This window comes from Podarcis bocagei (genome assembly GCF_964188305.1).
Source record: "Podarcis bocagei genome assembly, chromosome: 6".
NCBI lineage: Eukaryota > Metazoa > Chordata > Lepidosauria > Squamata > Lacertidae > Podarcis > Podarcis bocagei.
Window position 1 is genome coordinate 101,142,863 of NC_138130.1, and position 15,230 is coordinate 101,158,092.

A 15,230-nucleotide genomic window follows, 5' to 3' on the forward strand; every position below is an offset into this window, starting at 1 on the left:
ATCGCCAGAAACTCTCCACTAGCATGAACCCTCTGAATTAACAAGAGAGGGACCTGCAAACCAATGTTGCTGTTTTGTTTTTGCCTTCTTGCAGGCATGCTCTCATCCAATGGACAACCAATCCCAAGAAACTCCATTCCATTCCCTGTGCCCTGGTTTTCTTTTCTTTTTCCAATGGGCTACCATGCCCAATCCCAGGAAACTCCATTCCATTCCCCATTCCCTGGTTTCCTTTTCTTTTTCCAACCAACACTCAGCAATCCATGGTTGCTGGGCACGCTCAGCTCTCATTGGGCTCTTGAGGAGGTCACCCGCTTAGGATTCCAAAATGATTGTTTTGCATTTCAACTAACCTCAGGGTTCTACTGAGCATGCTCACAACTCCCTCTTGTTTCTCAGTGGCCTCACCTTCGTTCCATTTCAATCAGTGCCTACAATGTGAGGTTGCCTCCAGAAGGGGTGACTCTTGGTTCCCCAAGGAAAATATTAGCCAACCCATTTCCATATATATATATATATATATATATATATATATATATATATAACCATCTCAGCTTTCCAAAGTTACCTGTGGCCATGTCATAATCAAATTTCACTTTCTGCAGCTCGTCGTACAGCTTGTCGTTCATCCTCTGGAACTCGAGAAGCTTGCTAAAAAGGAGCTCCTCTTCCGATTCTTCCGTATGCACTTCTTTGTAAGACCCACTTTCCACACGCATCTCTTCCTCGCCCTCCAAGCGTACCTTTTCCTGTATTTCAGAGTACTGTGCAGAGAGAGCGCAAAGAAAGACTGGGATGCCATAGTAAGGGCATGGGAGAAAGCCAATTTCGTTCGCGTTTTAACAGGAAACTACCCAATCCGTACTTCTCAAAGCAACACGTGAGCTGGAACACAATTAGCCTTTGAAATCTGCACTTCTCCAAATTTTGTACTGCAGCTCTCCAAGCAAGAAAAGCATGCAAAATATGCACACCCTAAGGAGAAGATTTGCATAGAAATGTATACCTTACTGAAAACAGCATTCAAAAATGCATTATAGTAGGGGAAACTGCATTCCCCCCCCCCAAAAAAAGGGTATATTAGGAGAAATCCACACTAAAATACTGGTGAATTCTCATGAGAATTTAGGGGTTGTTGGGGTGTTTTTTTCCTTCAAAAGTGCAAATTGCTGTAGAAATGTGCAGAACCAAATTTACAACTGGAAAATGAGGAAACTGGCCTCTGCTAGGTTCCTCTACTCCAGTGTTTCCCAACCTTTTTTGGGCAAAGGCACACTTGTTTGATGAAAAAAATCTCGAGGCACACCACCATTACAGCCCCGTGACGTCAGCGCGCAGCGTCACGCCGGGAGGGACGCACGAAAGTGTAAGTTTCAATTTTTTCCCCTCCCCCTTGCCGGGGAACCTCCAAGCTTTGGGGGTGGGGGGGGGAGGAGGCAGCAAAGCGAGGCAGGAAGGAGAGCGCGGCTTGGCTGGGTGAGCTTTGGCAGGGGCAGGGAATGAGAGCCGCGAGGCGGGCGCTGCGGACGGAGGCGCTGCCCGCCGAGCTTGCAGGCAGCCAGGCAGGCAGACGGCGAGAGCCCCGCGCTGGGCGGCCTCTCCTCGCCGCCGCCGCCCCGCCTCTCGCCGCCCGACTCGCCCGCCTCCCTCCAGGCAACATCTCGCGGCACACCAGGCAACATCTCGCGGCACACTAGTGTGCCGCGGAACAGTGGTTGGGAAACACTGTTCTAAAGGAATAGGGTCCTTAAGACCAGAGTCTAAAACCACCTAACTTCACCACTGCTGATTCTGACCCTGATAAGGAGGGTGCCAGCCAGGTCAGTTTGGACACTAGAGAATGAGGTCTTGCTGTGGCCTGGGGGAAAGGCAGGATAGCAAGGGAAAGGGACTCCCAAGGGCCAGGTAGGCAATCGTGGGGGCCACAACTGAACCACAGGTCAAAGGGTGCCCATCTCTAGCTTGGGGAGGGGGCAGGGTTCTGCCCAGCCCCATAGACATTCTGTACTTCTGCAAATCTTTGTGTGTTCCCCATACCTGCAGAAACTTTTCCTCTTTTGTGTGGACGGGGCTGTTTCGGCTCTATGGACACCAGAGCTTGGGAAACGAATTTGTTACAAATGTAGACAAATTTCTCCCCGACTGGCCTTTGGGCTCACCTCTTTCTCCAGCTGCTCCAGTTCATTCTGATCCTTCAGCAGCGTCTTGCTAAGGCGAGCCATCTTGGAATCCACCTGTTTATCTGTCTGGGCCAGCTCCAATTTCAACCGCTCCAATTCCTGCCGAAATTCTTCCGGGATGCTCTTCTGCTTCATAAGGACCGGCAGAGAGACACCTCGCCTGCGCAGGTTTGGGTCACTCACTTGCACCGTAAGTTTTTCTTCCGGTTCCTTTTAAGGAGAGGGATAAAAGATTCAGAAGGCGATGAAGCTGGAAACTGAGGGCGCAGCCCTCCAGTAACTTGGGGAAATGCTGCTAGAACTTGCAAGGTTATCTCAGAACTGTTGTAGGAAATACTGGGCACAGAGGATGCAAAGCATAGGAAGCATAGGGACTCTGCCTGCCATTGACTCTGGCTGTGCCTGCCACTGGCTTTGGCGCCACCTACTGTTGGCCTCCAGGCCTACCAATCCTATAGGCACCAGCCACCACTGAGGGCGAATCCACCAAGCATATCTCCAAGCATTTGCCATTAGCACAGAGGCTGTGCATTCACTTGCCCTGCTCTCCCTTTAGTTGGATTGCAAAGTAAGAGCCCCTGGCACATATAGAGGCTTACAGAATTACACACAGACAGCCCATGTAGTGTCGTGTGGTTCGGGATCCTTCTTTTCATAGAACTGCAGCGTTGCAAGGGACCTCGTGAGTCATCTAGTCCAACCCTCCGCAATGCAGGAATCAGAGAATCATAGAATTGTAGGGTTGGAAGGGACCATGGGGATTATCCAGTCCAACACCCTGCAATGAGGTAGCTGCCAGTGGTCCCCCATGGCTCGTATCCACTAGGAGCCTCTCTGTCTTCAGTGCCTTGGATCCCATTTTTGTGGCGCTCCCTTCCGGTTGAGGTCAGGCAGGCCTGTTGAATGTCCAGTGCTTCCTGAATTTTTTCTTTTCCAAAGATTATCTCAGCAGGTTGTTCAAGTGAACGCTGATTTCATAGTTTTAACTCACATTTAGTCTTACTGTATAGCGGTTAAGCGACATGCAAATTGTTGAAATGAAAATTTAAAAAACAGTGGTTCATGTGCCAAACTAGGACCCGGGAGACCCGGGTTCAGATCCCCACTTGGGTGTGAAGCCTGCTAGTTAACCCTGAGCTAGCCTCAGCCTCTCAGCTTAACCTACCACGCAGGGCTGTTGTGAGAGTAAAATGTGGAGCAGGGGAGAACCACGTATACGTCAATCTCAGCTCCTTAGAGGAAAAGCAGGACAGAAAGGCAGTAAATGAATAAACAGAGAAGAAGGACTGGGCCAACCTTCTGGGCGGGTCTCTCCACTGGGGCGAGCTCACCCCCCTGCTGGGCCTGGTCCAGCTGCTTCTGCATCACTTCCAGCTCCTCCCGGAGGAGTGAGATCACATCATCCTTGCGGACGAGTTCCGCTTCCATCTTTTGCAAAGCTGTATCCTGGGGGGCGGGGGGGGGGAGATATGGGAACAGCCAGGTTGAGACCTCAAAGACACTTCCTACAGTTGCATGACATGGGTGCCCCACCAGGGCAATAAACACTTTGTCCATTTACATGGCAAGGGTGGGGAACCTCAGGTTACAGGCCAAATGCAGCCGCCCAGGCTGCTCTTCCTGGCCCTTGCAGCACTCCTCGGCCATTCCCCCTTACTGGCCCTACTCTATGCCCTCCTTGAGAGTTTCTGCCTGGCTGGAAGGTGCTCCAGAGCTCGGTTCATGCCTCTTACTTGCCTTGGCAGAGTATGGAGAAATGGATGCTTCTGTATAGAAGCCCTGCTGGAATGTAGGCTGCTGTGCAAAGGGAAAGAGCTGCCCCCGCTGCCCTGCCTACTTTTCACCTCCGGCTGTGCCCCCTGCTGGCATGCGGGCCCCGCAGAAGGCTCTCCACAAGGGAATGTGGCCTCGAGCTGAAAACAGGTGCCCTTGACTGTTATATGGGGTAGGGAGGGAAGATAGCCATGTTCAGATACAAGGAAGACTACTGATGTAGCCCAATATTTTTTACTCTGACAGGCAGACAATCTCCAGGAGCCAGAGATCTTTCCATCAGCTGTATGTTCCCAAGCCCCAATTCATCATGCCGACTTGGGTCTATAAAGGCCCGTGTAGTTCAGGACCCCTATATCTTTCAGAGCGCTTCTCCTGGTGTTGAACCTACTCAGATCCATTGACCTGCACCAGAAGGCCCACTTTCGGGTGCCTCCCTGGAAGGGCACGTAGTGGAAATTGTAGAACTGTATATGCTTTGATAAATAGCCTACACATGGTATAAAAACCTGTAACTACAGAAGGATAGCTCTATTACTCTGGCTGTATTAAGGTTTGTCTGATGGAGAGCAGGCATGCTTTCCGCCTGAGAACGGGCTTAGTTTCCATGCAGCTGTAAAACTAAGGTGAGGGCATGGCTCTATATAAGCCTGCGTAATTCATAGGCTTGCAGTTTCCACTTTTGCGTTCTCCCCAGAGGCTGCTGCTGTGACCAAGTAAAGTTGCCTTAAACATCACAACAGTGTGGTTATACTGAAGCACTCCACTACAGGCATGAGACCCCCCATGCTCAGCATCCAGGGTACCAGGATGGGCCTGGCCAGTGCCAGTGCTTTCCAGTAAGCCTTGCACGGCCCAGTTCCCTGCTCCCTTTCCTCTGCCAAGCTGCTTTGACAGTTACATCCTTACCTTTTCCTGCAGCAGACTGATGTACCATGGGATTCTGCTTCCTTTGCGGGTTTGGCTTTTCAGGTAGACGTTGCCTGTGAAGCCCTCGGTGAAACTTTCCCACTTAGGCAACGCAGACATGCTCTGAGTAGATGAGGCTGGACAATCTGTGCGCGCAATGGCAACGGAGTGGAGGAGAGAAAGGCACCGTCAAGGTAGTGCTATGGATCATCTCCGACGCTAGTCCTGAATCTGCTGGGATGCGACTGAAACCCACACGGGTCTAGCAATCGTCTGGAAGCACCCAGGGTGCCATGGGCAATAGTGGAGCCCTTTAACGATACATTTAATACATTGCCATTATAAAAAGAAGGCTGTCCTGGGATGTAGCACATCGGAAGGCTAGAAATCGTCCAGCTCAGTTGCCTGAAAAGAGGCGAGTTATAGCAGCTGAAACAAAAGCACTGCAGTTTTGTTTAAGCATAGCAAAAGCTGCCTGCCCCACACCCCTTCCTGCATAGTCCTGAGATGTAAACTCCGGTTTGCAGCAGGGAGGGGAGGGGAGGGATCTGTGTGGGAACCAGCAAGTCAGACAAAGGCACTCACATCTGAGGCAGCTCTTTGACTCAAAGATATCTGGTCTCTGAAGTACAGTGGTGCCTCGCAAGACGAAATTAATTCGTTCCGCAAGTTTTTTCTTCTTGCGAGTTTTTCATCTTGCGAAGCACAGTTTCCCATAGGAATGCATTGAAAATCAATTAATGCGTTCCTATGGAAACCGATTGCCAGGCTGGCGGTGTGGAGAAGGGCTTTTCTCCCCACCGCAAGCCTTCAGGACAGGTACGGGAACAGAGGGGAAGGGGCGCAGCGCTTCTCCTCTGTTCCCGGGGCTTGCGGTGGGAGGAGGGTTTTTCCTCCCCACCGCCAACATTCAGAACAGCATTCTGAATGTTGGCGGTGGGAAGGAAAACCCTCCTCCCACCGCAAGTCTTCAGGACAGCCATCCGAAGGCTGGCGCGGGGAGAAGGGCTTTCCTCCGGCTGTGCCCCCTGCTGGCATGCGGGCCCTGCAGAAGGCTCTCCACAAGGGAATGTGGCCTCGAGCTGAAAACAGGTGCCCTTGACTGTTATATTGAAGGGTTAATCTTCATATTATCTGCACATAGTCAGTTTCTGCATTAAACTTACTTCAGCACCCACAGTTGCAAGCTAAATTTGACCAGACAGGCTATGGGGCCATTTCCTGCCTTGCGCTTCCTGCTTCAGTAATGCAAGATAAGAATAGACACGTACAAGACGCTGCTTAGCTAGCAAAAAGGACACGTGTACGAAGGAGAGGGGAGGGACTGCTAAGCAAGCAGAAAGGCACACGTACAGGGGTAAGACGAGGGACTGCTTAGCCAGCAATATAGATATGCCCTAAAAGGGAATAAGTGAAAACTTGCCAGCTGATTGGGGAAGTTTTGGGGGAGGTCTTGAGAGGTGGGTGAATGCTTTCAGGTATAAGAAAGTTTGCTGATGTGTATTACTTTGCAGTCAGATTTCAGAAACTATATTCTGCTGGCTGTCTCTGTGCATAGATAAAACCCTTTTCTCCAAAGAAGAAACTTTCCTGGTGTTATTTTACTCTTTCTTTGGTCCTGGGGACGCGGGCACAACGATTCCCTGGCGAAATAAGGCTTCATATTTTTGGGGGCTCGTCCGGGATATCGCCCCACCCCAGAGGACCAAGGAGAGCCAGGCTCGACCACAGGTGAACAGCTCAGATCGGCGTTCGCATTTCCGGTGCACACCCTGCCAGTTTGTAGGGGGAGATTGCCACACCGTCCTGGAGTGGAGACACCTGGTCGAGGGAGAAAAGAGGCCGAAAGAGGGAATCTGCAGCGGGAAAAAAAAAGGTAAGCCCGAAGGAAAGGGCTAGGGGCCCGAGGGAAAGGGCCAGAGGCCTGATCAGCCTCACCTGGTCATGGCAGAAGAGTGCCCGGCAGTACAGTGCCGCCAGGAAAGGAATTGGTAAGGTTTGGGAAAGGGAATGGGGCAGAGGGAATTGAGTGTTTTGTTGGCATGTTGTGTGTCAGATACTCCGGTGGATGAATTGTTGAATGAGGGCCAAGGCTTAGTGTCCCCTTGGCCGAGCGATTGTAGGGTTGTGCATTTTCTGACAATCTGTAGCATGTGGAGTGTGAGAGAATTTTGAAACCCGGTTAGGAGTGGAGTATCTGAAAAATGGGGTCTGGAGCAAGCCAATGTATTCCTCTGGAATGCTTTTTAAATAACTGGAAAACGGCCAAGAAGAGTGATGATTTGGGGATTCAAATTGAAAAAACAGAGACTCAGAACTTTATGTGAGGTGGACTTGCCGACCCAGGGAACTGCGTGGCTTTGATTTGCAATTAATCAACCCCCTGTGGCGAATCAACCCCCTGTGGCAAAATATATTAAATGTCCACCCAGACCAGATCCCCTATATCTCTACATGGAAGACCAATGTAGAAAAGAATCTACCATGGCTAAAGTCTTGCCGTGACAGCAACACACAGAACAGGATTTGTACAGTGAAGCCTCTGGTGTTAGAAGACCCAGAAGATGAGGAGGGGGAGTGATTAAGCTACCACCTTACACTCCACCAACAGCCCCTCCAACAACCCCCCCCAGGCCAAAATCAAGAAGCACAGGGAGGCACTGGTGTAGGGGGAGGAGGACCTGCGAAGGAGGATAGTGAGACGGAAGAAGAGGAAGATGACGAAGAGTTTAGGAAGACACTAGATGATATGAATCAAGGAAAGAAAATGTGGACAGAAAAACAGAAAGAGAGACTAAAGGAGTTTGCAAAGCCATTTGAGGGAGAAGTTGGATGTGAGTCCCTTGTTAGTTGAGGCAGCAGAATGCTGCACCCCTGAAAAGAGGAAGAGATGGCAACGTAAGTGGGGACAGGCGGCGAAGAGAGTTATGTCTCACAGACAGTATGAGAAAACCAGGAAGGATCAGGCAGCCGGAGTAAAGCCCCTTCGCCGAGTTCACGATCCGCCTGGCCCACCAGGGCCCAATGGGGCCACTGCAGAACACACTTACACGGTACAGCACGTTCCGTTCACAAGTGCAGATGTTTGTAATTGGTGTAATCAGAATCCTTTCTTTGAGGAGAATCCAGCAAAGATCATAAAATTGTTTGAAGGGATTTTTTAAAAAAAACCTATAATCCCACTTATGATGATGTACAATATCTCCTGGACTCACTACTAACTACAGAAGCATTGCTCGGCCCCTGCATGAGTCAACTAGGGGAATAGAGAAGGATCCTTTTATATGGGGCAGGGAACAGCAGCAGGCTTTCCAGGATCTCAAAGTGGCATTACAACAAGCCCCAGCGCTTGGCATCCAAACCCCGAGAAGCCTTTTACCCTGTTCATAGATGAAGACCAGGGGGTAGCCAAGGGAGTCTCATGCCAGAAACTGGAAAATTGGCAGCAACCCGTCGCATACTTGTCAGAGAAGCTAACCCCAACAGAACAGAGATTGCCCCCCCCCCCTGTATGAGAGCGATTGTGGCAGTGGCCACCCTACTCACAAAGGCAGATAAATTCACGTTTGGACAGGACACCACCTGTGTGACTCCACACGCAGTCCCAGCCTTACTTGACATGAAAGGCACCTATTTCCTATCACAAGCGAAAATGAGGAAGTGCCAGATGCTGTTATTATATTCACGCCTGAAGTTTCAGGTTACCACAGCCCTTAACCCAGCTACCTTATTACAGGTAGGAGAAGGTGGACATGTGAGCCGCCCACTCAGTCTTACCTGTGCCTGTAACAAAACCCACAAACCAAGTGGTTAATATAATTGGAGCCACAGGTAAATCACAAAAGGCCCCGTTTTTGCAGTCTGTTACCTGCTGCCTAGATGGCCAAGTAGTCCAGCACAAATTTTTGTATATACCAGAGTGTCCCATTCCTTTCTTGGGCCGAGACTTGTTAACAAAATTACAAGCCCAGATTTCCTTCCAACCAACGGGGGAAGTAATGATGACAACTGGACCAGCAGGAGAGTTTTCTTTAGAAATGCCCCTGAGAGACCATTGGTGCTTGATGATGGTAAAAGAAGAGGAGGGAATCCTCCCTGTTAGCCTGCTTCATGATGTTGACCCTGGACTATGGGCGGAAGATAAAAACCAATACCCCATCCCACGACAGGCAGCTGAAGGAGTGTGGGTGCATTTGAAGCGATTGCTTCAACATGGAATCTTGAAACAATGCCAATCACAGTGAAACACCCCACTGTTGCCAGTGAAGAAGGAAGATGGTGGGTACTGCATATAGGCCCCAAAAGTTCTGGAAAATAGGAAAGGAAGAACAGGACTTTGAAAAACCATTGACCCAAGAAACAGGGTCTAATTGGGTGTCCATGTTGCCCTTGGCTTTGCTTAGAGTCTGTAGCCTCCCATTGAAACGTATTCACTTGTCACCCTTTTGAAGTGATGTTTGGGAGACCGATTCCTTATGTGTGCATGCTTTCACCTATCCCTGCTCAAGATGTGGAATTGAACAATTATGTACAGTCTCTCTCTCGAGATTTTCTCTCTCAACCCAGGCCCGAACTCCTTGCGTGACCAGTTTGAGCCAGGTGACGAGGTGTGGATAAGACTGGTCCCAGGCACCACTGCCACCGTGCTGGAAGGGCCCATCTGCTCTCCACACCCATAGCTGTGAAGGTCGCTGGCGTCACCCCTTGGGTCCACCACATTCGAGTGAAGAAAGCTGCTTCAGATTGGACTGTGTCTCAGCATCCAGAAGATCCCCTCCAGTGACGACCGCCTTGCTGATATCACTCCGGAGGCTGATATCTCTACGCACGGTGAAGAATTGGATGGGAGGGGCGCCCGCAGGCAGCGCCCCCAACGTAGACACTTGTTCTCCAGCCAATTTAGAGGCACCACCAGGACTTTTGATATTGGTACCAGAACCCCCTTGATATAGTCACCCCGTGTGTCAGGCTGCTCCACGTGGTAGGAGCTTCCGAAGTAAGGTGGAGAGGCACCCCTGAGGCCTGGCAAATAATTGAATACGAATATCAGTGGGCCCTCCAGCAGTAAAGGAATATCAGAAATGACCCCTGAATATTGGTGGGAGGAGCCCTGGCATTCTTGGGGTTGGTGGGTGGGAGTTATCTCAACCGCCCTTGTCATATGGATGTGCATTTTCTTTTGCTGGCATGAGCGTAGCCCATTCTGTCAATAAGTCTAAATGTCTAGTATGCACCCTGGCCCCAACAGATGCCTCGAGTGGACTGCCGCTCCTCCCACTGCCACTTAACCGTTCCACCATTCACAATCTTTCCACCCTCCCAGATTCTCACTTCTGGCCTCAGTGGACTCATCCATCACCCCTCCGTGTCCATAGGGTGAATGGGTGGGTCTGTGTGTCGCAGAAAAAGGAACCTACCAGTAAAAGAGCAATTGGTGTCTCCCACTGCCATTGCACTTGTGACACCGCAGATGTCACCTCTGTGCAAAGTAAGTTCATATACCCTGGCTGTAATGGCATCTTCCCAGGTGGAGGGATGGGGAGGATATTAACTATGCTGGTGGGCCCAATAATGCTTCTATTGCTTTTCTGCTTCTGTATCCCCTGCTTGGTGCAGTGCATGCAAAACATGTTACAGAGAATGATGTCTAGCATGATGGGACCCCGCGTGATTGCTTTAATGAGAGATTATAGACCCATACCCCAGAACGAACCTAAGTATTAGGTTGTTCATAAAAAAGAGGAGGGAGTGAAGGGTTAATCTTCATATTATCTGCACATAGTCAGTTTCTGCATTAAACTTACTTCTGCAAATTGTGGTTAAGCAGCTAGCTAGACCCACAGTTGCAAGCTAAATTTGACCAGACAGGCTATGGGGCCATTTCCTGCCTTGCGCTTCCTGCTTCAGTAATGCAAGATAAGAATAGACACGTACAAGACGCTGCTTAGCTAGCAAAAAGGACACGTGTACGAAGGAGAGGGGAGGGACTGCTAAGCAAGCAGAAAGGCACACGTACAGGGGTAAGACGAGGGACTGCTTAGCCAGCAATATAGATATGCCCTAAAAGGGAATAAGTGAAAACTTGCCAGCTGATTGGGGAAGTTTTGGGGGAGGTCTTGAGAGGTGGGTGAATGCTTTCAGGTATAAGAAAGTTTGCTGATGTGTATTACTTTGCAGTCAGATTTCAGAAACTATATTCTGCTGGCTGTCTCTGTGCACAGATAAAACCCTTTTCTCCAAAGAAGAAACTTTCCTGGTGTTATTTTACTCTTTCTTTGGTCCTGGGGACGCGGGCACAACGATTCCCTGGCGAAATAAGGCTTCAATATGGGGTAGGGAGGGAAGACAGCCATGTTCAGATACAAGGAAGACTACGGATGTAGCCCAATATTTTTTACTCTGACAGGCAGACAATCTCCAGGAGCCAGAGATCTTTCCATCAGCTGTATGTTCCCAAGCCCCAATTCATCATGCCGACTTGGGTCTATAAAGGCCCGTGTAGTTCAGGACCCCTATATCTTTCAGAGCGCTTCTCCTGGTGTTGAACCTACTCAGATCCATTGACCTGCACCAGAAGGCCCACTTTCGGGTGCCTCCCTGGAAGGGCACGTAGTGGAAATTGTAGAACTGTATATGCTTTGATAAATAGCCTACACATGGTATAAAAACCTGTAACTACAGAAGGATAGCTCTATTACTCTGGCTGTATTAAGGTTTGTCTGATGGAGAGCAGGCTCCAATATGGCAGGCATGCTTTCCGCCTGAGAACGGGCTTAGTTTCCATGCACCTGTAAAACTAAGGTGAGGGCATGGCTCTATAGAAGCCTGCGTAATTCATAGGCTTGCAGTTTCCACTTTTGCGTTCTCCCCAGAGGCTGCTGCTGTGACCAAGTAAAGTTGCCTTAAACATCACAACAGTGTGGTTATACTGAAGCACTCCACTACAGGCATGAGACCCCCCATGCTCAGCATCCAGGGTACCAGGATGGGCCTGGCCAGGGCCAGTGCTTTCCAGTAAGCCTTGCACGGCCCAGTTCCCTGCTTCCTTTCCTCTGCCAAGCTGCTTTGACAGTTACATCCTTACCTTTTCCTGCAGCAGACTGACGTACCATGGGATTCTGCTTCCTTTGCGGGTTTGGCTTTTCAGGTAGACGTCGCCTGTGAAGCCCTCGGTGAAACTTTCCCACTTAGGCAACCCAGACATGCTCTGAGTAGATGAGGCTGGACAATCTGTGCGCGCAATGGGAACGGAGTGGAGGAGAGAAAGGCACCGTCAAGGTAGTGCTATGGATCATCTCCGACGCTAGTCCTGAATCTGCTGGGATGCGACTGAAACCCACACGGGTCTAGCAATCGTCTGGAAGCACCCAGGGTGCCATGGGCAATAGTGGAGCCCTTTAATGATACATTTAATACATTGCCATTATAAAAAGAAGGCTGTCCTGGGATGTAGCACATCGGAAGGCTAGAAATCGTCCAGCTCAGTTGCCTGAAAAGAGGCGAGTTATAGCAGCTGAAACGAAAGCACTGCAGTTTTGTTTAAGCATAGCAAAAGCTGCCTGCCCCACACCCCTTCCTGCATAGTCCTGAGATGTAAACTCCGATTTGCAGCAGGGAGGGGAGGGGAGGGGAGGGATCTGTGTGGGAACCAGCAAGTCAGACAAAGGCACTCACATCTGAGGCAGCTCTTTGACTCAAAGATATCTGGTCTCTGAAGTACAGTGGTGCCTCGCAAGACGAAATTAATTCGTTCCGCAAGTTTTTTCTTCTTGCGAGTTTTTCATCTTGCGAAGCACGGTTTCCCATAGGAATGCATTGAAAATCAATTAATGCGTTCCTATGGAAACCGATTGCCAGGCTGGCGGTGTGGAGAAGGGCTTTTCTCCCCACCGCAAGCCTTCAGGACAGGTACGGGAACAGAGGGGAAGGGGCGCAGCGCTTCTCCTCTGTTCCCGGGGCTTGCGGTGGGAGGAGGGTTTTTCCTCCCCACCGCCAACATTCAGAACAGCATTCTGAATGTTGGCGGTGGGAAGGAAAACCCTCCTCCCACCGCAAGTCTTCAGGACAGCCATCCGAAGGCTGGCGCGGGGAGAAGGGCTTTTCTCCCCACCGCCAGCCTTCGGAGGAGCCTTCCGAAGGCTGGCGCGGGGAGAAGGGCTTTCCGCCCCACCGCCAGCCTTCGGAGCAGCCTTCCAAAGGCTGGCGCGGGGAGAAGGGCTTTTCTCCCCACTGCCAGCCTTCGGAGGAGCCTTCTGAAGGCTGGCGCGGGGAGAAGGGCTTTCCACCCCACCGCCAGCCTTCGGAGGAGGTCCGAGGACAGTGGGGAAGACGCTGCGCTTCCCCGCTGTCCCGGAGATTTCCCTATGGGCTTTCGTCTTGCGAAGGAAGCCCATAGGGAAATTCGTTTTGCGAAGCGCCTCCAAAACAGAAAACCCTTTCGTCTAGCGGGTTTTCCGTCTTGTGAGGCGTTCGTCTTGCGGGGCACCACTGTATCAAGTTCCGTTCTTCCAAGGAGAGCTGAGAGGACAGACTTATGGTGCTGATGTTGCAAGGCAGGTGGCCTTTGGTTATCTCATTCCCTGCAAGGAGAAGGGGGAGGAGGAGGAAGGAGACGGTTACATGGGTCTTTCACACACACAGTGCATGGAAATCGCTAATAATGGAGGCACCACTTTTTCAGTTTAGACAGCATGCAGCGTGCAGCAAAACAAAACAAAACCTTCAGCTCTCAGCAGGTTGTTGGATGATCACAACTCCCCTCTTCCCTGACCACTGGCCATGATAGTTGAGGCTGGTGGGAACTGAAGTCCAGCAACATCCTGGAGGACCACTGGTTCTCATGCCCACCCGAAGAGACATTTTGGACGTGAGAAGATTATGGAAGAGGGGCAGGTTAGGGTTACAACAGCACTTAGCAAGCTCAGGAGTCGGTTATCTGGAATGTACGTCAACATCCTGACAGTTGAAGTAAGATTTTCTTGAGTTCAGTTAGGATGCCTTCTTGACTGATGATGGATGGAAAGGTGCTCATTAAAGTACTTTGATGACTGCTTGCGCCTAGCTACTGCACACATCTCACCTGCTTGAGTGCAGCCCCCAGAGCAGGGTGGGGAACCTTTTTCATCCCAAGGGCCACATTTCCTTTTCAGCAACCTTCTGGGGGGCCACATGCTAGTGGTGGGTGAGGCCAGAGGCAAAACTGGGTGGAGCAATAAATTTAAACTTTTGCGGTAGACTAGTCTCTATAGGCACCCCCCCCACCTCTCTCTATCCTTCCTGTGTGTTGACGAGGGTGGAGTGTAGGACTAGGGCAGAGTTTCCCAAACTTGGGCCTCCAACTGTTTTTGGACTACAATTCCCATCGTCCTTGACCACTGGTCCTGCTAGCTAGGGAAAGGAAAGGAGATGTTAGCAGAGTACAATGATGCATCTCAGCCAGACAAAAGCACACATGCAGGTACACAGCAGGGGTGTGGGCTGTGAACAGGATGTAGCCTGGAGAGAGTCCCCAAGGCCCCAAAGAGAGGCTTGAAGGGCCATCTTGGGTGCTGGGCTGAGGTTCCCCATCTCTGCACCACAGAAAAACACAGCCCATTGCTCCACCTAACTCTGGGGTGGGGAACCTGCTGCCTTCCGTATGTTGTTGGACTCCCAGCTCCCACCACTACTTACCATTGGCCATGCTGGCTGGGGGCTGATGGGAGTTGCAGCCCAGCAGTGCCTGGATGGAGAACCATCGGTTGGGGAAAGCTGTCCTCCAGCCCACTACACCACCCTGGTCTCCCACAGAGACTGCCTCTTCCTCTTGAGCCTTACCAAGGTCAGATGTTGAAGTAGCTCTGTGGCTGTACCTGGGGCACCCAGGGCGCATGAGGAAGGATTTCCACAGTTCCTCCATCTCGGGCATGTAGGGAGACCTTGTAGGGCTCGCCAGCTGTTCCTTCGCCTGGGGAAGGAGAGGAATTGAGGGTGCAAAGGAGACGAAAAAGGAGGCACCACATCGGCAACCTCTGCTGTTAACGGCATCATGCACTGAGCAGGCAGGGCTGGACTAAATGATGTCCAGGGCCCTTTCAAATCCGTGCGAGGATTCTGCTCGTATCCAGGCTTTGCCTACCTGCTTCTCATAGTCCTCCATCACTGCTTGGCCTGCTTTGCTGGAGATGGTTTTCCCGCTGGATGGAGGAGTCCACACCGGATTGTTCTGCTGTGACTGCTGCCGCTGCTTCCGTTTGCTCCTTTCCTGCAGCACTGTGAAGCTCTTCCTCATCAAGGTGTCGCCTTCCTCCATGAGGGCAGCGGCTCAGTTGCTCCCCTTGCAACAAAGGGGTCAAGAGCCCTGCAAAGTTTAAAAGCCCGTTATGAGAA

At 50.9% G+C, this 15,230-nt stretch overlaps 2 protein-coding genes and 1 long non-coding RNA gene across 3 annotated transcripts in view; 1 reads left to right on the forward strand and 2 right to left on the reverse strand.

The window, feature by feature from the left end:
- Positions 1-15,230, forward strand: part of LOC308588838 — a 407,342-nt gene that overhangs the window by 333,181 nt on the left and 58,931 nt on the right. The window lies entirely within an intron of this gene.
- On the reverse strand, positions 19-12,578 carry LOC308588531 (uncharacterized protein; the record flags this gene model as incomplete). Its single annotated transcript, XM_081196944.1, has 6 exons — positions 12,537-12,578; positions 11,947-12,092; positions 3,477-3,626; positions 2,160-2,390; positions 569-764; positions 19-32 (listed from the first exon to the last, which is right to left on the reverse strand). Exons 2-6 carry the CDS (start codon positions 12,064-12,066, stop codon positions 19-21), a joined length of 711 nt encoding a protein of 236 aa, XP_081053070.1. The 5' UTR covers positions 12,067-12,092; positions 12,537-12,578.
- Positions 13,209-15,055, reverse strand: LOC308588813 (uncharacterized protein). Its single transcript, XM_081197502.1, has 3 exons — positions 14,980-15,055; positions 14,679-14,808; positions 13,209-13,441 (listed from the first exon to the last, which is right to left on the reverse strand). Exons 1-3 carry the CDS (start codon positions 14,998-15,000, stop codon positions 13,224-13,226), a joined length of 369 nt encoding a protein of 122 aa, XP_081053628.1. The 5' UTR covers positions 15,001-15,055; the 3' UTR covers positions 13,209-13,223.